Source organism: Serinus canaria, chromosome 2 (genome assembly GCF_022539315.1).
Source record: "Serinus canaria isolate serCan28SL12 chromosome 2, serCan2020, whole genome shotgun sequence".
NCBI lineage: Eukaryota > Metazoa > Chordata > Aves > Passeriformes > Fringillidae > Serinus > Serinus canaria.
In genome coordinates, this window is record NC_066315.1 from 32,715,861 (window position 1) to 32,738,135 (window position 22,275).

At 38.3% G+C, this 22,275-nt stretch overlaps 1 protein-coding gene across 1 annotated transcript in view; it reads right to left on the reverse strand.

Annotated features, from left to right (window-relative positions):
- The window catches only part of OSBPL3 (oxysterol binding protein like 3), an 87,948-nt gene that overhangs the window by 26,943 nt on the left and 38,730 nt on the right, over nucleotides 1-22,275 (reverse strand). The window contains 12 exon segments of the mRNA XM_050970337.1: nucleotides 1,646-1,753; nucleotides 4,490-4,620; nucleotides 7,019-7,175; nucleotides 7,808-7,900; nucleotides 8,045-8,106; nucleotides 8,109-8,147; nucleotides 8,983-9,109; nucleotides 12,835-13,005; nucleotides 13,735-13,848; nucleotides 14,057-14,110; nucleotides 14,313-14,429; nucleotides 20,813-21,055. Of these exon segments, the coding sequence (XP_050826294.1) occupies nucleotides 1,646-1,753; nucleotides 4,490-4,620; nucleotides 7,019-7,175; nucleotides 7,808-7,900; nucleotides 8,045-8,106; nucleotides 8,109-8,147; nucleotides 8,983-9,109; nucleotides 12,835-13,005; nucleotides 13,735-13,848; nucleotides 14,057-14,110; nucleotides 14,313-14,429; nucleotides 20,813-20,905 (1,266 nt within the window). The 5' untranslated portion in view covers nucleotides 20,906-21,055.

Genomic DNA, 22,275 nt, shown 5'->3' on the forward strand with positions numbered 1-22,275 from the left:
TCAACATTGTTCCTCCTGGAGGAAGGCAGTTATACTAGCCTACAAGTAAAAAAAAAAAACAACCTTACACACATAGGCATTGCTACTGGGATTATTTCCAATACTATTTTGAATCTGAGAAGGAAAGCAAGCAGGAAAGACTCATAAAAGAGCATCAGGTTTATATATCTAACACATAAGCTTCAGTTTTTCTTGTTCCATATTCCCACTTTGGCATGGTGAACTACAGTTAAATTACCCAACAGACAAACAAAACTTTTCCCTTATGCAAAGGCTTGGGCTGCTGTTTTATACTGCTTCAATTTTCACAGGTGGATCACAGCAGCCAATTTATCATTTAGTGACAAGGTTTGTGCAGTGGCCCTGTCTTCCTCAAAGCAGCACTACAGTATCACAGTCCTCACACAGTCTTAAAATGAAGCTTCTCCAGCATAAGTGATTTCATCCTCAAGTTCCATCCCAAGCCATGCCAGAGGGAATTTGTGAATGCAACCTTCAAAGGACCTTCCGAAAGCTATTTTTGTCGTGTGTGTCTCTTTGTGTGTGTATAGCACATAGCACAAGATTCAAAAATAACCCATTGTCATTGCAAGGACCTCCACTGAAAAAGAAAATAACTCCTGAAACGAAGTAACAACACATTAATGCTTTTCTGGATAGCAGTTTAAGGGCTGTTCAAATTCTCATGGGTTTTAAAGCAAAAGGCATCAGAATGATCAACTACCTACAGGAAAAAAAAAACCCAAAACTGAACAGCTAAATATGACCAAAACACAGCTCCACTACACCAGAACTGAACCAGAAGCAAACAGATAGAATCTGTTCTGGAATGACTAAACTGCCTTTAAAAATAAAAGGAAATAATTAGTTACATAAAAGCCCCAGCATTACATGCACTCAAGTTCTAATGAAAGATTTATACTACAAGCCCAGCAGAGGTTTCTGTGTGAGTTAACATTTAGGAAAATCCATCAGAAATAACACAGTTCTGGCTTCCCTCACTAACACCATTAACACCCACATCTTATGACCTATAATTACACCCTTTTCACATGCATTCTGCACTGAGCCAAAAAGCTGTCTGAACATCAGTGGAATCTCAAACCAGCTAACTTGATGTAGAGGAGTCCCTGGCTTCACACAAAGACCACTAAATGGCTGAAAGGGCTCTTCTGTGTCCCATTAACTTCGATCCTTTCTTGGAAATGTCTGGTAATTGCTCTAAACCTTACATGATCCACACTGGTAGCCAACACTATGGGCTAACAGCACTTGGATGAGTGACAAAAGATCTACATAACTTAACAAAGGATTAAAAGGGCAAGAGAAACAGTGGCAGGAGGGTGACAGGTGGCAGCTCTGTACATGCTGAATGAGAAGCAGGCTAGGGAGAACACCAGGAACCAGTAGCAGAAAGCAGTGGAAGATGTGCTCAGGAAACCTGCTCACAAGGCAAGTCTTTGAAATCAAACACCACACAATGCATCACCAGAAATGACTCACAACCAGGAAAGCAGACTGGCTTTGCTAACACACCACACCACGGGGGAGACACTGAGAACAGACAAGAGGCAGCTGGGCAGCACTGTCTAGATGTAGGGGCTGGAGGAACAGGACATCACTGAAAGAGGAAATCCATACCCACCTTCACCAAATCTGGGCTTGATTTTGCATTAGATGCTGAATCAATGATCTTAGATTCGGCATGTATTCTGCGTAACCGGTCTTTAAGATCTGTGTTTTGTGCTATTGCCTGGAATATTTAACAAAAATATTGGGGATATAAAGTTCTCTTGAACGTGGCTTTATTGTAAAAAAAGGGGCAAAGACTATTTAAAGTGTAATATAAAACACCACCACATCCTTTTTATACTGGTTCAGCCAATCCTTTATTATAAATGCTTTAAACCTTACTCCTTATCTGTCAAATTAAAACTGTTTTTTTTCTAGTGTGAGGAAACAGAGACATCAGTGGAGGAAAAAAGTCAAAGGTGGCAGGGATATTTTTCTTTTCAAGCTCCCTTCCTTCACCCCCATCTCCAACATAGCCTCTCTCAGCATTAGTTCTTGCCACATCCAAAACCATTTGATTTTCTCACGCTGGCAGTTTCCTTTGCCTTTCAATGACAGAGAAACAAGATATAAATTCACAGGTAACAGGTACAACTCGTGTCCTATCAGATTATAATGGCAATGGTCAGAATAAAAAGCCTCTACTGCAAACTCATGTTTGTTACATGTTATTTACTTATTCTGGGTGCATCTGATAGACAGATGTCAATTAAGAGTAGACCTGTAGGAAGAGAGCCTAACCCTGCAATGAAAATGTCTCTGAAATAAGAGACTGTATTATTAATTTTGGAACAATATTGAAGACTCACATCTCATTTTAGTGATCTGAATCAATACCAGGATGTGGAGAACCCTGCTGTTTACACATCCGCTTGATCCCACAAATGCTTCTGCTTTTGGCAGTAATTTGTGTTGGAAATTCTCTTGGGAGCAGGAAAGCCAGTAAGCTCAATGTGATGATGGAGAGGAGAAAACTTATTTCTGGCTTTAGCTATATGTGGTCTGAATTTGCCATAAAGGTGTATATATATATCCCTACTGTGTCAAACAGTAGGGATATATAACACATACTCAGCACTGTGTTAAGTCCCCATCAAGCAAGTGCAAACTAGCTCTCCTATAATGATTATTTCCCATTTTCATTATTTGCTACAAAATGTTTTCTTCTTTCTGCTGGCTTCTTCCTCCCCCCAAGCCAGAAAAATTGTATCTTTTCCTATGCTGTATTTCCTTTTCTTAGAATGTCTGTAGGTCAAGGATACTATCTTAATGAGGGAGAGGCAGAGGCAGATATGCTAGTTTTGTGGTGGTTTATCCACTTTAAATCCGCTCATTTTTCTTCCACTGCTAGGCTGATGGGAGCAAAAGAGACTTATGCTTGATAGCTTTCAACCTGTAAGTGAATTTTTTTTTGTTCCTCCTTCACAGAAAACAGAACAACAACAAACACTAAGCCAAAGTCATTAACACAAGACTCTCTCTTGCAAGGAAGTCTAAAAAAATATGTCAGGTTTATCATATCCATGCTTCCAAATGTCTTCAAAGGAAGTTCATTCCATTCTCCTACAGGATCTCTGCTGTACAGGGTTAGAAAATTTCTGTTGGCATGACATTACAGACCTGCAGATTAAAAAGAGCCCTCATAGGTGATTACCCTGCTGAAACAGCCAAGGTTCACAGATGACTTCTGGATGGGCTACAAGACTGAGTAAGCATCAGATAAAACCTAAAAGAATTATTTTTTTAGACATGTACAGGATGAAGATGGACAACCACATTTCACTGCCCAGAAAACAAAATAATTCATGCTAAGCTGACCACTAAATTCAGCAATCTTAAAACTGATTTTCTGATATAAAATGGTAGACAAATAACACTGAAAAAATAAAAGTCACCTATTCAAATACCAGAAGTGGAACATCTGAAAGCCAAAAACAAAAGGAGTGCAAGTGAACAAGTACAGTTATTACACACCTTCAACTTTCTCTAAACACTGTGGAGACATTGCAGTCTCTACAGGTGCAGGCAAAGAGGCATGGCATACTCTTAAAAACTGTGATCACATGCAGCTTTTGTAAAGCAAAGGGAAGTTTTCATACTGAAATAATTCCAAGACTATCTACATCACACTGCTCAGTGTCAGAGAGTCTCCCCTGCCCCTGACGTGGTGTTTGCAATAAACTCTGAAATTTTAAGGCCAAGGTAATGATTGTCCTCATTGCCCTGGGATCAGATCAGTTTGGTTGACATTTTTAAACATGACCAAGCAGAAAAGTTCTGGTCTCTACCAATTACAGAAAGGACACCAACCAAACCCCCACCTTTTTAAAGAGCACAATTTCTTGTCATTTAGAACTCTGCCCTAATAGCTCCATTGCTGCTTTTAGAGGACTGAGAGATAATTGAGGCTGGGAGTCAATATAAACAAGTTGTACTTGAATTTGCTTTGCAGTGTCTAGGTGCAGCATGGCGAAGCTCTAGTGCATTAGAAGGGACAGCTGAGTGCATTCAGCCACCCTCACCTTTGTTTTATGCCAAGTCATACAGGGAATATCTGAGTGCTGTTTAGGTAAAAAAAAGGGAAAAGGAAACCTGCAACCCATCAGAAGTGAGTAGTAGCATGTTCAGAAAGAAAGCAGATTCATATTCACAGAGCAGCCCTCTGATTCTCCATCTCAAATGACACAGATTAGACTACATACCTAAATCAATCCATCAATCAAACTCCAATGATTTGACAATACCTTTTACATTTAGCAAAGTCTCTGAAAAACATGATCTAGAATAACTTACTATGATTAAATTCTGCAAATTTTAGCATGCAGCTGACACTATAGAAACAGAAATTAACTACTCCAAAATTTAAAAGTAGTATCTGATGACAATGAAGCTTGGTGAGCTTCAGCATGTCACTTACAGATGTTAAGGCATTCTTCAAGCCCACTATTTGTGCAGATGGAGATGAGGATGCATCGTACTCCAGCATCTGCTTCAGCTTTTCTCTCTCTGTAGATATGGTGCTGAAAGCTGACCTCAAGGTGAAGTAAACTAGAAGCATTTAATAAAAAGTGACAGTTAAAAACAGCAGCAGCCAATTGTATACACACCAATTACATAAAACTCCAACAATCATCATTTATGGGGACAGAAACAAGAATTTAGGTTGAGAGATCCAGGGTGGGTTACTAGAACCAAGTAATATTAATCAAGGTTATAGGGTAGATTTTTTGTAGGAGACATGTTTATGGTGAAGAATACTGTGTTGACTATATTAGCCACAGTCAAAATTACTCTGACATTTGTGACAGATGGCAACAAAGCTACCTAACCACATCTGCTCTTCCTTGCTTTTGTTTCCCAATTAGTTGAATCTTCAGATGTTCATGACTCTATTCCATATTCCTCTATAAATTCCACTGGGGGGGGGGGGCAGGGGAGAAGAAGAAGAGATGAAAAGGAAAAAAAAAATCAAATAGAAAAAAAAAAGAAAAAGGCAGCTATAATACATATTGTGCCACAGCTATAGGGTTAGTAGTTTTCCCACAAGCAAGTCAACTGTGGTGTTATGTTTTGTTATCTCTTTCTGTAATAGAGAAATTTCAGCTTGTTAGATGATTTAGTGACTCAAAGGGTCAGATCCTGAATGATGTGCATGGTGTGCTGCTACTTCTACTCCTTCCTGAGGCACTATCGCCAGCCCAATACATTTAAATCAGACAACAGATCATGCTATTTTAACATCACCAGAGGGGGGTTTGTAGGGGAAATGCACTTTTAGAATTTTTTTCACCACTATGACATTGCATCTTCTCTTTAACCACAAGGAATAAAAATTTATTTGAGCAGTGCTTGTTGGTGTAGGTTTTCAACATTCCTCTGACTGGACCATTAGAGGACTTCTGAGGACCTAATCAAGCCCTGTAATACAGCCATGAGACTTGCCAATGTAAAAATGAATCCATTTACAGGGAAGTGAAGGTAGAAAATCTGAGCATGGATGCATGAGAAGGGCAAACAACAAGAAATTCCCAACACTTCTCTCTCCTAATCACCCACTCTGAGTTAACCTGAATCTTCATCATTTTGCTGAGTAGTTATGTAACCCAATTTAGTCTTCTGAAAAATTACTCTTAAGGTAGAGTCCAATACTGCAAAGCATTACCAAAGCTAATTCTTATACTATCCAAAGAAATCCTTAACAGTATCACAGGGTGGGGAGGGAAACATATCCACTGTGATCTATTTTGTTAGGCTTTTATATGCAGATAACATGACCCGAATCTTCAGTGACCTCCAATGACATTTAATATTTTGCATACTAACTTTATTTTCCAAGAATTACTGCCTACTAAATGACTAGTGTTACATTTTATTTAATTTGTATCAAAAAGGTGACACAAGAAGTTTCTCCACTACTTTTTCTTGGAATGGGGGTGCTATGAAGTAACTTCAGAGAAAAATTCTTTATCCTCTTAGTAAAATGATTCTGCAGTCATTACAACAAAGTTAATTGTCCCTTCAAATGTGTGGATCAATCTAACCAAAATTTCTGTCATGGACAATTCCAGTAAGATGATCTTGAGTAGGTGATTTCTTTGCTCTGCTTAACAGCAACTTTTACCACTGCATCCCACCCTCACTTCTTCTCTTCTTCTGGAAAACACACGTCAGTTTTGACTATAATTGGCTTTATCAAGTTTACTCCTTACATACATTCCTTACATAACAGAATCAACATACATCAGCACCAAAGGGGAGCAGCAAGCAGAGAATTCTTATGGATACCATCAACCATTCTGGTGTGCCAAAGGGGGCAAAGCCAATCCTCCCAAAAGCCTTCCAGCTATAAATGCTTAAGTGCCTCCCTCACCAAGATCACTTAAACAATAAAAATGTTTCTGGTGCGACGGTGATGGAACAAAGCACTGGAAATGAAAAATGATTTTGAAGGAAGAAATATTTCTAGTCAAGCTCCCCCTCTGGCTGCTTTGCATGATTTACTCTTCTGTATTCACTAAAAATAGGTTACTACCATAGCAACCCTTGCATCACCAACAAATGTTGACTCTGAACCACAGTGAAGCAGCACACAGAATATAGAAACATAAATGTGCCCATATGCACAGATATGAGTGCAAGCACAAGAGAGTAAAGTCTGCTGTATTTCTAGCAACTGATTTTAGGTATTTTACCTTTTGGCAACTAGTAAAACAATCTAGGCTTTTAGCACATAAAGCAAGGGGTAGTTCTCTATTAAATAAAAACTGCAAGAAGTGGTGATTAAGCCGCCTTTTTCAAATGACTCAAGATCTCAATACTTGCAATTCCTCAAGGAAATTAAAGAAAGGGTGTTTTCTAAACAATAAACAGGAAGCATTCTCAGAAGTCGTATCATTATCTAAACTGGGATGATATAAAACCATTTTAAAAAGACATTTTCATTTACCTTTATGTGCAACATGAAATAAGTCCTCTTGCATTTTAGTAAATTCTGATGATGTTTCAGAGCCATCAGAGTAATTTTTCTCCTCTACAAAATCTATTGTAGATAAGTTTGGATTGGAAGCATGCAGTCTCATAGGGGCAGAAAATACTGAAGGCACCTGTAAGTAGGATAGTAATTTGTGATGTTTTTATAAACAAAAGAAAATTTTGTTTTGTTGTACCCACTTGGATTCCATACTGGAGACAACAAAAATGAAAAAAATTACTGTCAATTATCAATAAGCTTTGAATGATGATGACTCCTGGCAAATGAAAACAGAGATACAACTTCACCCAAGGTGCCATAATGGGAGATTGCCAAACTCAAAGAAACAAAGCCCATTGAGAGCTGTTACATTTACCAGGTTATTTCCCCCCACTCATAAGTATCTAATCACATGGCCTCTGGATGCAAATGTGCACAAAGCTATCTAGGGAATTTGCAAAAATCTGTACTCATTAAAAAAAAAACAAAACCAAACAACAAACCAACAAACCCCAACAAACTGGAGAAGACTGACAATGAGTAAAAAACATGGCCAGTGTCCTGAAGGTAACAGGACAGATATTCTATTGCAGATATCAATGACATCACATTTGTGTTTTGTCTGATATATTACCACTTAAAATGAGCTAACACAGGATTAAAAGGATCCTTAAAAAGGATTGGTTTTTCCTTAACTGGTCATGCCAAGAAGTGATCAATAACTAAGGTTGGGAGGAAGGTGGGCTCTGAAAGGACTGAAGTTACCTGTAACATTCCTTTAGCCTCTTTCCCAACAACTCTGGATCGCCATCTCCTGTGTGTTCTCTTTTCCTTCTTTGGGCTTTCAAAAGGTCCAACCTTTTAACAACACACGGGACAAAACCAATAGAGACTGCCATAAATCCAACAACACTAAGAAACACCTCGATTCTTTAGGATCTGGGGTTATTTTTTGGAATTGTAAGGGAAAATAGTTTTTGGGTTTGTTTTTAAACAACAAACCTGCATAGCATTTATAGCAGGTGCTGAATAGGTCCTGTGAAGAACATCCATGCTCTGTAAAGCTGGTTCATTTCCAGTAAATATGTGTGACAGTTGGAGAGGTCTGTTTGGAACAAGAGAATATTTTCAGTTGCCCTAAAGTAACAGACACACTGACAGTTTTCTTTCTTTGCAGGTTAATCCTATTTTGATTGCAGCCAGCTTAAGTTATTCATTGACTAAAAGCATTAGACAGCTGGATAAAATGATTGCATCCTATAGTCAAGTTTAAATTCAAAATATTGAAATGCATCTATGTGGTGTGTACAATGATCATGAGATCTTCTCCTAGCTGGATGCAGAAAAATGAGATTATGTGATAATTTCTGCAGTTTGAGATTTGTCAGAGCTCCTCATGGTGAGGGTAACAATGCCACAGGCATCAACAATGAATTGTACATTCAGACCTAGAGGTGAGGCTCCTCTGCTTTAGAGATGAAGCTCACTGGTAGATAGAAATTTAAAAAATAAATATCTCATAGACATTGCCAACATGAGAAAGATCTTCCTGCTCTTAGGAAAGCATGAAAGCAGAAGGTGACTTTCAAGTACAAAGACTTAGTGCTTTTTAAGTTACTAGGTTTTGGACACTTCCCTTTTTCCAGCCTAAGGATGTTCAAATCTTACTACTGAACATGATGTTCCCATATAAAAGAAAATGTACTGAAATGCATTGGCTTCTTGAAGAGCTGCCCACAACTGATACCCCCACATCCAAAATTACCAGTTCTTTTGCAAAAAAAAGTGAGTAACCACTTAATTGACAACCACATCTTTCCTTCCTCCAGCTTCAGAGAAAATTCTAATGGTAATGACTACTTTGTGCATAATACTCTCATTGTTAAGGAAAGACTAGGGAAAATATTAGGCTACATTCCATTTTCTTCAAATATAATTACCTCTTGAGCATTTTTCCATGTCTTCAGAAGACTGTAGCCAAGATGAAATCCTGGACTCATTACTCGAAAAAGAAAATGACAAATTACCTCCAGTTGATGTTGAATTCTGTTTGGTCAAGCTGCCTGCCTGTTCCAAAGAAGAACAAGTGAATTATTAACACACAACATTTTAATGTTTTATGCACAAATTCTGACAACCAGCAGCTGAGGACCATGATCACGGGCAAGGACTGAAGGCATCAATTGCATGGAGGGGGAAGAAGTGTATGATCTAGACTAGGTATATAGTCATTGAGCACAGTGGCATGGTAACTAATGTAATTGCTGTCCACAAGCAGCAGAAAAACTCAAGGAACCATGAACATTTGCTCAAAACTAAATTTTGAGGAAGGGAAAAGTTCTGCATAAATTGAATCCACTTAACACAGTCTTAAGCTGAACCAAGGGAAATACAGGTTGGATATTAGAAAAAAGATTTTAGAGAAAGAATGATCAAGTACTGGAATGGTCTGTCCAGGGAGGTGGGGGAGTCACCAACCCTGGCTGTGCTTAAAAATAGATTGGATATGGCACTCACTGCCATGGTTCAGTTGAGATGTTAGGGCATGGGTTGGACCCAATGATCTTGAAGATCTCTTCCAACCTATTGATTGTGTAAAATAATTATAGTACCATATCTGAAGAGGACCAAATTCAGACATTCTGTTCCTCCTCCACGCTTCCCAAAGAAGCCCCAAAAGTAACAAAGATGTAGCACACACATTTGTTAATGCTATTTTTCAGTGTAAAAACAAGATATCATTTAAAATTATGGCACTAGATGTCATTTAAAATTTTACATAAGTTTGAATGACTTCAGCATGGATTTGGCTCAACAGTCCTTAATGCAGGGATGGCCATACACCTTGTCTGGGTAAAGAGTACCCTTTGAGCACATCTCAGTAAACATTTTCACACTTAGTTCAACTACAGCAGTGCCCATCATCAGATGCTCCAAGGGGTGATGGGAATGCTGTGTAAGAGCTAACTGAGGAGTATAATTAAAAAGCTTCCAATGGGAAGAAATTTTTACCCAGTGTTATTACCAGTTGATTGTGGCCTATAATGCTGTTTTTTGAATAGCCATTCAAATACCTGATAATCTGTACATCTTATTAAACCTTTCATTTTCAATAAAACCCAGGTCAGGAAGATGCACAAATCACATGCTTTGTCAACACTTTGTTAATAATCAGTTTTAAACTGTTTAATCCTAGTGCCATTACACAGCCATTTTACTTCTGGTTATGAGAAAAGCTGACTAAATTGTTTGGCTTTTCTCTGAAGCATACAATTTACAAACTTTGTTACAACCTGCTGCTCACCTTATATCAGAACTCCAGTAGTACTAATTTTAAATCTATTAATAAGAAACTTCATCTGCATCTCACTTGGCTGCAGCTTTCTTAGTTGCCCTTTTTAAGTTTACATCATAATCACCAACCTGAGCTTCAGAATAAAATAAAATGCACCATCCATGTGATGTCATTTGGTATTTTGCCAGTATGCAATAGCAGTAAGCATCAGTGAGCACACTTGTTTATAAATTAATCAATGCAGCTTAGCTGGCTTATTCCTACATAAAGCTGTCTGAGCTTTAGTCATATATTTAGACATCTGTATACACACACATATATGTATGCAAATAATCTCAGCACCTTTAAAAGCACAAGTAAACTGAATTTAATGATGAGCAATTATATTGGCATTTTGTGAACCAATTCCACGTTTATCTCTTCATTAATTGGCCTCACCTAACTGGCTTTTCCAGAACTCATATAAGTGAGATGAGCATGAGGAAAGAAGGAAGTAGGGATTGCCAGGAAGCAGACAAGAGAGAGCTTGTGTAGCTCCAGTTTTCATAGTTTTGCTTTGGATCAGCAAAGTAAAGATTTAGAATCCAGGAATTCCACATAAACATGTGTAGACACCTACACCTGTCTCTCAACAACAATAAAAAAAAAAAAAAAAAAAAAGATGTGAAAACCAATCAGGTGCTGCTAAAAGCAAATAAAATGCAACTCAAATTTCACTTGATATATATTTCTCAAAATAACCTAAGTGCCGGAGTGATATCAACTAACACCAAGCTAAGGCTGGTGCAAATTGGCAGACTTCCATTTAGCTTGAGCACAGCTAAGGTGATTAACTGCAGCTTAAGAACTATCCCCTTCTATTTTTCCCATGAAAATAAGTAGGGCTTCTTTGCAGTGCAAATCTGGATTAATAGTCTGAATTAAAGTCTTTCATGCCAAAGAAGAAATTGTTAGTTTCCTGACAGTAAGCAATAGATTTTAGATATGCTGATCACATAGGTTTCTTTGGTTTGGGTTTTTGGGGTTTTTTTTGAGGGCACCAGCATAAATATACCACAGATTTTGCAATGTTCCACTTCTGCCCTTGATATTCTCCCCCCCCTTCTATCCCTGCTGTCTTTCAGGAGAAAATCACTGTATGTCCATGGGAGATTTGTCCTTCCCTTGCAGCCAGTGCCTCAGGAGAGCAGGCTGTCAGAGCCACGGAGCTGCTGCTGGCACACGAGGTGCTGCAGACCATTCTCTGCAAACAGCCTTGTTACTGCAGGGTGAGTTATTGTTCCTCCAGCTGCCCACTCACACAGACCCCCTCCTGCTCCACCACGAGCAAAAAGCTGTTCAGACACACGTCTGTGTTTGCTAAAACTCACTCTCAGTTACAGGATAAAGTGAGGAACTGCAGGTATTGATGAACAAGCCTGCTCAGATCATAAAGTAATTACAGCAGGGAAAAGCAAGCCTTGGGTGGGAGGAGAACAAGAAGGGCATTGCTGCTTAGGAGTCATTCTGGAGCTGACAGAAACAGCTACTACATCTCAGCTGTAGTAACACAGAACAGCTTTTTCTTTTTTATTCTCAAAAGCAACCAGTGATTCTACAGTGGAGCAGAAGAGCTGCTTTGGGTGAAGGTCAGCCAGTCAGTGTACAGACAGCTCAAGGCACAGAGGCTGTGTTCAGGCACAGAACACACACCATCTTCCATGAAACTGCAAAGAGGCCATTTAGGGGGTTGGACTGAGCATTTGTCAGGCCATTTGTGAAACTAATTCACAGACTTCACCAAAAGAGAAGTACGCTGCTGACTGGACCCATCCAGACCCCATATCCACCCACAGCACAGCCCTTGGATGGATCTGAGTAAAGCTTCTGCCTCAGCTAAAACATAAACAGTGATCTTCTTGTATAATTCCTTGTAGATATAATAGATATATTGCATATTTTATATATATATATATCTATATCTATATATATATATATCTATATATATATATATATAATATATGTATAAAATATATATTCCTTGTATATATAATTTCTTGTATAATAGTGACTTCTGGTATAATTCCTACCTACTCCTTAGTTAAGTAAGCTTCATTTGTGTAAAAGGGGAGATGGTTTATAAGCTAAAGGATATACAGCAAAATGCTAAAGGGAAAAAAAATACCTAGCTGAGTACTCTTCTGTGACTAATATTCACCAGCACATATCAAATACTGATATATGTCAAAAACTGTGTGGATTCTAACCCAATATACAGTTTTGAAATTCACTATGAAAGTACAATTTACTGGATTAAAATAGTGAAAACTACTAAAAATTTAACAGCATCATAAAGGAAACTGCTCAGCTGTAAATCAATAAATAATAAATTTTCCTCTTGACATTTTACAACATAAGTGCCACCAAAAACTTCCATCACGCTCTTTATTTAATGAACACAAATTAGACTAATTTAATTCCTTATGGAAGCTCATTATTTATAAATAAAAACTATTACCTTTCTACCTGGTGTAGAATCACAGAAACCTGGGACAGAGTCCGTGGTCGTGGAGCCAGGGAAGAAAATGTTATTGGCGTCGTGGGGAAACATGGAGATCTCATTCTGGCGGTACATCCTGTGGTGGCGAAGCTTGGCTACCCATTCGTCAAACAGCTCCTGGGACTTCACCTGCACAAAATTTCAGTGTGGATGACATTCACATTCGAAATAACCAACAAAGAAATTATGGAATTTTGTGCTCGTTAGACAGCTAGCCTGGCTGACCTTTACTGGCAAAGTATCAGGAAAGTTTTTCTAAGGATGCTCCTACCAAAATGCACATTATATAAGCTTAGGCATGACAGAAAATCACCAGACAAAGTCAGGGAAAAAAGAAGCTGCAGTTAGAAATTATGCCTTCCAATGCAGAACACAATACTAGAGCAACTTGCAGATTTAAAAAACCCCTCAATTTGAATAAAGCCCCTCATATTTATCATTTCTTAATTGCCATAGTTAAAGCTAGGTCAGTGTTTAACTAATTACAAACAGAAATTTGATTTTGTTGATGTATTCCAAAACAATTTATTCTGCAAGTATAAATCCTCATACTTGACCAAGGAAAACACTTCTTATAGATAAGACAAGGATGAAGATGCTGAAAATAAAAGCACTTAGGCAAGAAATGAAAAATGCACAGCTAAACATGAGGCTTCTGTTCAGAACAGGGTTAGTGATTCTGGGCCCTAAAACAAGTGCAATAAGACCTCTTCAGTTATTAAGTGCAAACTAATGTGATGAGACAAAAAAGTTATTAGTGCAACTGACAAACCTCTTGCTATAAAAAAAAAGGTGTTCCAACCTACACAGCTAACGGAGTAGTTTGGGAGCAAGGTTATGACAATCTTGAAGGCTCACCTTCAGGTGGTATATCTGCTCCTCTGTATCCAAATCTATACATTTTGTTGATTTCTTTACAGACATGACAGAAAGTCCAACATCAATACAGCCATGAAGTTTTCCTCTCTCTATCTGCAAAAAAGTAAAAAGTAAAACCACAATCACTCCAGATGAAAACAAATGGATAAATATTACCTTCTGAAATCAGCATTTCTTCCCCTCTCAACCTACTGTTTAGAACTACTGAAAGCTCTATTTCTCGTTGTCAACAACAGGGAATTTTTGTTATTTTGGATACTTGTTACTTTGTAATGGCCTTAAAGCGTTTCAGATCACTTACATCAGCTTGGCATTTGGAATACTTCAAAATCCCTCTGTCCAAAAAGAAGTATCTCTGTAACAGAAATGTAGAGAATTAAAACCAAACAAAACACACACAAAAAAGAAAAAGCCACAATCAGAAAAATAGCACAAACACATTCTCCCTCCTTCCATTTCCCTGGAGAACACTTTCTCTGCTCTTATGTAACCTTTTTGTCATAAAACCACACCAAATAAGTCCCACTCAAGCTTTCAGATCCACATTCCTTTCCTACCTTGTGCCAGCCTTTCAGAGGCCATTTCCTCTTTTTCAGCAAGCAGCCCTCCTGCTTCTGTGGCTCCTGGGTACAATTCATTGCTCCCCGGAGTCCTTCCACAATCTCCCAGCTGTCCTGCTTAAACAGAAAATCCAAATGTAGATCTTATTTCTTCCAAATAACTGAATTGTTAAGAGAGATTAAAGAAGAAGAAGGCTATAAGAAAAGAAGACAAAACACAATTGATGCTGAAAAAGAACCAAGGCTCCATTTGACACTTTGTTATGTATCATCAGAGAGATAAGGTTCTTTTTAATTTTGATGGAAACGATACCATTACACAAAACACAATTTTTATATCACCATCCTTCATTGAATTTTTTATGTACCTTTTCCTGCACATACATACAGACAGTGCATAACCATAGCATAGTCACAATTTAGGAAAAACCTTCTGTCATCAGAGAGAGAACATGTTAAAAGGATAGATTTTGTAGGTTATGAAGCAAAAAATAAGATGTTCAAAATGAAGATCTTTTATATAAAACTCTTTTGTTCCTCAGTAACTCAAGGTTTTGTGTTTGGTGTAAGTTGCAGCCTCCCCAAAAAAAAAAATAATCAGATAAATCAAACTAACTAAAAACAATTTTAAAAAGCCGGGGAAGTAACTCAAGTACTGTGAGGAATATGACATAAATGGAAACTACAAGAAAAACAGAACCCACCCTTCATCAGATAAAACTAATTAAAAGCAAATATCTCTTTTTTGCCACCAGAAACTCTTAAATGAAAGACCCTGCAGCAACAAACCAGAGAAGAGTCTAAATCTCATAGTATTTTTATAGCTTTTATTTATGGAACAACTACAAATGACAATGTAACATGAGTTTCAAGGTTTCTGATGAGAGAGCTCATGAATTATTTATTGCCAGGATTTGGCAGATGTAGCATTATAAAAACTGACAGGAAATGGTATGTGCTAGTACCATCCCCTTATATTTGAAAACGATAGAGAATACTTTAATACATAGAGTATAATAAGAGAAAAGAACTAGAATGCAGCACATCAGGGAGAAGAGAACTATTCTAGGTAGGTAAGTACTCCTCATGCTCCCTGTAAGATACATAGGGAAGTATTTCCAAAAATAACTTGGCTGCCTCAAAAAAAAAAAAAAAAGAAAAAAAGAAAAAAGGAAAAATGAAACAAGTTTTTTAAAAAATAAATCAGCAAGTATGCTAGCTGTCCTCATTTATCCATCTTCAGAATCCTTAAAATTCACCTCTATAAACCCAGAAAAAGATGACATCAGGTAATATTCTCATTACTTGAGTAATGAGGCATTACAAGCAAACCATCTTCGAAAAGGCATCTAATAATTCCACCACACTATTGGTGGCACTCCGTTATTTCTCTTATTTTCCTTGTGCCTCATTTCATAGAACAAATGGTAAGCTTTGAGTTTAGTCTGCCAACACTCACCCCACAATGAGCCTCAAGCAGTGGAAATGTGGGGCTGAGCAGCTCCTGCCACCCAACACCCTCCAGACCATCCAATGATGTTGTACTACCTCAACACAAGTCAGAAGTGCAGTTGTCCTAACCAAAATTGTTTTGAGGGAATACATTTTGTCATATAATTCTAATTAAGAACTAACAGCTACAGCTGCAAGATTAAGAAAAATGTTGTGTTAATTGTTTTGTTTCTTTCTTCTTGAAAGTGTCCAGAAGAACTTGGAAGATGCTTTGCCCAAATACCAAGCAAGTTTAATCCCTTCTCACGCCAAAATATATTAAACTGCAATACCTAAGCACATAATTTTTCCACTGAGAATTAATCTGGTAGTAGTGAACAGCAGATCTTTTTCAATATTCTAGTGTTGTACCTAACAAAAGAACTTTCCCCAGTTTTGGGATCAAGTTTCCACAGAGTTTGGTTAAACACAGTACATCATTGACTGCAGGAGACAAGCAGAAATTTGATCTCCATCGAGGAAGATTTACAGTATCATAGATCATCTCATGTTGGAAGGGACTTCACAAGATCATCTAGTTCCAACCCCCCTGCCATGGGCAGGGACACCTTCCACTAGACCAGGTGTCTCAGAGCCCCATTCAGCCTGGCACTGAACACTTTCAGGGCTGGGGCATCCACAAGTTCTCTGAGCAGCCTGCTTCAGTGGTCTCACAACTTTCACAGTAAAAAATCTCCTAACAGCTAATCTAAATCTCCCTCCTTTCAGTTTAAGACCATTGCCCTCTGTCCTATCACTATGCAAAAAGTCCTTCTCAGTCTTTTTTACATGCTCCATTAAGTACTAAAAAGGCTGCAGTGAGTCACCACGGAGCCTCATCTTTCTGTAAGGATAAGCTTAGAAAGAAAGGGACTCCTGAAATGAGACAGACCCATGATGCTGGATGTGTGAGGTGAAAAGAATCAGCAGAGAAATAGCTCAGCCAATTACACTCATCTGGAATAAACACAGTGTTAATAGTTTGGATCAGAATACAATGTTCTTTAATTCTTTTTAGCACAGAATACAATGTTCCCTGCATTAGAACGCAGATTTTGCCTGGGCCTGTCCTGCAGTCCAGGCACAAGGTGTCTCACATTCCTGCAGGAAAGTCATATTTATCACAGTTCTTCAGGCGAGCAGCGTGGCCTAGAGTGTGCCTTTTTAAATAAGAAGTGTGAAAATGGGAAGAAAATCTGAAGTGGAAGCACTGCTTCCCCTCCAAGCAGGCTTGACACCCTGCCAAATCTCAGGTAGAAGGCAAGTCTGCTACTCATCTCCCTACCCTGGGAATCTCACACTTCAATTGTCAGCTGGACATAAGGGTGGCTGAGTTGAATTAGAAATGGATCCTCTTAAAAGCTCACAGAATTAACAGTTTGGGGACCTGCTGGATACATGCAAGGTGGCGTGATGCATTAACAGAATCTGGTCCTCTTCCATTTACATCCTTCCAGACGAATCCAACCTTTCCCACCTGAACAAACTCTCACATTTTTCAAAAACACTGCTGCTGTGACTAGTTTTGGTTTTCCATCAGACCCTACAGATCTTGACCAGTTTTTTTGTTTTCCAAGAGATTTGATACCTCACTGAATGAGGAAAAAGCATCAGCTGGCTATTCCTGGGAGCAGCTGCAGAAGTGAAAGAAAACTGCTTACTCTCTGAAATGAAGGCAAATGAATCAGGCTGGTCGATTATCATCTCTACTCATCCCTCTGAAATAGCAGAGGAGCAAACTGGAGACAAAGGATTTCCTGAAAACATTCAGATTATACTCCCTTTTGCTTATTCTCACCCCACAATAGGGAACTGAAAGAGATAGCCCAAAATATGGCACAAACTTGAAAAAAAAAAAGGCACCCTCTTAAAAAAACCCCAAAACTCCCAGATGAATGGCATTAACAATTCTAGCATAAGTCTCCTGTCTAGATTGGTTGTGTTTTAAGATTATGACGCTACAAAAGATTTTTGCATCATCATCTGGGCCAAAATCTACACAAAATTATCAACACTGCATTTGCTGACCAGGAAGAAATTTCACTTGAGGCTAAGGGAGGAACAAAATCTTTACTTTTCTCAGGTTTAGAGGTGCTCATTTCAGATAGGCACTGAAAAATTCCCCTGTATACACTCCTTGGTGCATACTCGGTCTATGGCTGAGGAAAAAAAACTGTAGACTTTGGTCTTCAGAGATAAGTCCATTACTAGGTAAATGTATTCATTTTCTTTGGTTAATATAATAAAAGCCTTCTCATTTTCTGCAACATTCTGCACCATACTGCTCCTTAAGGCAAATTTTTTCAGGGAAAAGTATGAAGTAATGATTGTGAATGGCTCTCAGACTGATGCTTGCAGTTGCAGCTCCCTGAACAAAACAGATGACAGTGTCACACTCTCTTTCAGTGCAAAATGCAGTCAGTTGTACCAAATATTTTAAACTGCCAAAAATAGAAACCTACTTTGTGGAGGATAAGGGTTGGCATCAGCTGCAACTGAGGCATTTGTTACGGTTCATAAAATTGGCAGAAATTTTCTTTTATGGAACCTGAGGTTTTTTAAAACGGTTCTCCTGTCACAAAGCTTGTCCCTGGTGGATCTATTTTAAAAGTTAGTTAACATGTTAGATTTAAAAAGAACTAGCACAACATACCTTCTTTTGATCACAGGTCAATTTAAATTTAAGGAAGGTTTCTCTGACCCCAGTTTTCTCTCCTCACAAAACTGAATTTGAGTTGTGTCTCTGTGGAAGAGATCATTTTCCATAACTGAAGGAGAGGGGAACAGAAAAGCAAAGAGGTGGGAAGTGGCAGCGACCTCCAACTTTTCACGGGGCTTCAAAGTGAAGGTGAATTTAGTGGAAGAGGATAGTGTTCACCTGGTCAGCTCACACAGCAATATACTAAACTGGGCAGGAAACGGGCACCAAATGTAGCAATGTGTGGATCCCTCAAAGTCCCGCAGCCCTGCTTGAGTAAACTCCTATCTAGCCCAATGGCACATTTTCTCCATCACAGGAGTCATGCTCCCCACAAACAGCCCTCTAACATGGAACTAAACTTTAGCAGACACAGCAGCCTGGTACTCCTGTGCTTCCATATCCCAGCCTCAGGTCACTTATTTGGTGCTGGCATACACCAGCAATAAAGTCTGCATGTAGGAAAATCAAGAGAGGCTCAGAATTCAGATCCTGCTATTTTTTGAGCAAATTTCACCCTGCTCCAGCTCTTCTTCCCCCCACAATTTTCAGATTTTCTTTCTACTTAATCAGATTGAAAGAAGTACTGCATCAGAGCAGCAGCACAGAGAAAAGCACCCATCAGGAAGATCTGTCACTAACCCACAATTCACGAGCACAGGAGGTGCAAGTGTTTGAGGGAGGAATAAGAAGGCCTCCATGGAGCTGGAATATGAAGAAAAGAATATCAAAATCATAGTATGTCACTCCCTAACCTGCACAGCACTTGGCAACCTCATTTAAACTTCCAGGATATTATTATTAAAAAAAGTTACATCCCACTATTCTACAGGATTTTGAAACAAACACCAAAGCAAATCCAACAAACAAAAGCTCCTGAAGGTTATTGTACATGTGGTCTTTTTTTAATTAGGAGATTCTTAACCATTTCACACAACTTTAGATGGTTGCTGTTGTCTTAATAGAACGCCTAAAGTATTGTGATTTAAAATAATATACAGATGGAAAGGGCAAATAAATGGCATTAGTATGGTTCCTGAAATTGGCTGTACTACACACCAGTGGATTTAGTCATACTCATGTAAATCTTGTTATTTAAATAATACATGACAACACTTGATAGACACGAAGTGTTGAACAGACAATACCAAATCTTTTAAATTACACTTTTCAAAGGTAATCACATATGGAGGATATAAAAAATAATATTGCAGGAAAACAAAAAAGACATCCTGAAAGCAAGGGTTTTATTGTTCAGTCTACTAGAAATGCACAGCATTTCTCACAAGCACAGCACTTTAAAAGTCATAAATTGTTCAGACATTTGTCTGCCTTGCCAACTGTATAAGCAGGGCCAGAAGTCTTAGAAGAGCAGGTGCTGTTTCAAAACACAGCTGAGGGCTCCAAAGCTTTTGGGGGATTGGGATGCTCAGTTCCAATTAAAATTTCTGCCTGAGGCAGCTTCCAAGAGCTCCACCAAGCCGGCACTTGGAGAGATAAAAGTTTATGCTGAGCCCTTTGCTCATGACTTTGCAAACACAGATTGAGCACACTTAAGTTTTATTCTCAGTGCAGCTGCAGGTCAGCATTTCTTGCCCACAAACAAAGCCTTCTTCAGCAGCCTCACCTGTCAGGTGCAAACACTTGTAGACAGCTCTTTTGAAAGTGAGAGGTTTACAGAAAACAGGAGCAACCTTCTTAGCAGAAAACAAAGCCACCTTCACATTTGGCACGCAGAAACACCGTGTTCCACGAATGCTCATTTTGCTGTCTACAGTTCCACAGCAACAACCAGCACAAATGGGCATTCAAAGGAACCCTGTGTCAGGTTCATGGAAAATGAATTATCTTTCACACATCCATGCACACCTTTCCTTGGAAACTTGAAATAAACAGAGCAGTTACACAATATTCTACCACAAAAGTAGTGCCTAGCAGAAAAGATTTGGTATTTCAGCATCAAACCACTGAGACCAAGATGCTACAGCAGCTCTATTTCACTATAAAGACACCAAACATACAATAAGATAGAAATCAAAATTCACTGTAAGCATTCCAGTTTTACACACGCCTGATATTCAGTAAAATGTGTTTAATGCATTTGACTCAAAACAAGATGCTGCTACCAACAAAAAAAAAACAAAAAAAAAAAAAAAAAAAAAGAAAGAAAAAGGAAAGCAAAGAAGCGATGAAATAAAACAAGCAAGCAACAAGAAAACAAGGTTAAAGGGATTTGCAGATATCCAAGAAAAATGTAACAGCCAATCTTAGCAATGCTTTCTGCTTTTTTTTTCTCAGACAAAAGTACCTGTCGACTTCCCTGCTTGGAGGAGCAGCTGCTGGTACTTCTTGAAGGAGACAGCATCTTCTGGGATGCACCAAAGTTTTTTTCTTCACTCATGATCCAATACTATTTGTGTCACATAAGCTCACTTAGAACACCATTAAAAGGTGATTTGGAAAATGTGTTGGAAGACTCCTCAGAGAAACACTGAACTCATCCTTTACCCAAATGCAGTCCAGTGGCATGGTCTGTACCCCATGGAAACTCCTAAAAGGGAAAAGGAAAAAAAAAAGGCCAAGTTATCAGATGCTGTCTCTTGCTGCCATATTCTAGCATGAGTCATAATAAAGCCTTTGGTTAACACAAGCTGAGCACATTACTGTATTTTTTAAGAAATAAATTGAACAACCACTTTAAGATAAATTTGAAAGTCTCAAAAAGGAATTATACAAATTTTGAATCCTAAAAACATTTTAATTGTTGCTATTTATTCAGAGGACACAGTACAGTATCAAGCATCTTTTTACAGACTTAAATTAATTTTAAGAACTAATAAAAACTCACAGAGAAAATCATAAATATTTATGAAATGGCCCAAAAGAGATCCAAAGTAAGAGGCAAACATCCAATAAAATGCCACCAAAAATGATGATGTAATTAAATAAATGTCTCTTTTTCTCTGTTCCTTGATAATTTAAACAACTAAGCATGGCTTCGTGTTATAAGGCAAAAAAACCACCTTCTACATAAAAGAGCAATACCTAGAAAACTGAGCTGCCTAGAGCTGTGCATGAGCATTTTTACCTGGAATCAGAAAGCTCTATCACTCTCTCACATCAGTTGTCTCAGCAAGTGACTGGAAGAATAATAATAGTTTAATAACAGTGCTCCCTGCAGCACGTTCAAATAAAAGCCATGCCAGGAGCTCCCAGTAACCGAGTTCCAGTGTGGGTAAAAGCTGTCATGGTAACTGGATACTTTTTTAAAAAACCCAAAAAAACCAAAACACAAACAAACAGAGGACATTACAAAAGAGTGATGCTTTCCAAAACTTGATGTGGCGATATAAAGTGTGTATCACCTAAAATTGTACTGCCTCAGGCAAAGAATTCACAATTAGGAAGAATCCAAGAACAATCAGTGATAAAGATAAGGAAGTTTCCACAGAGAGAAGAGAAATTTCATTGCTGAAACAGGGAGGCACTACTTCACAATTCCCTCATTTGCACTGTCACAACAGTCCTGAGCTGGCATCACTGATTACTGAAGTTTGCCATTGATTTTTTTCCTTGAAGAGCCTCAAATTCTATTCTGAGAGAAGCAGTAATCTCAGATCCCTAGTAGAACATTTTGTGCATTTTAAGAATTCATTTTCCTTAAAAAAAAAAAAAAAGGCATCAAAAGCCACAGACAAGAAAAACCAACCAGAACACAAAAATAAAGCCAGGTGCTATATTTAAGATGAAGACAGCACTCTGCAGCAGAAA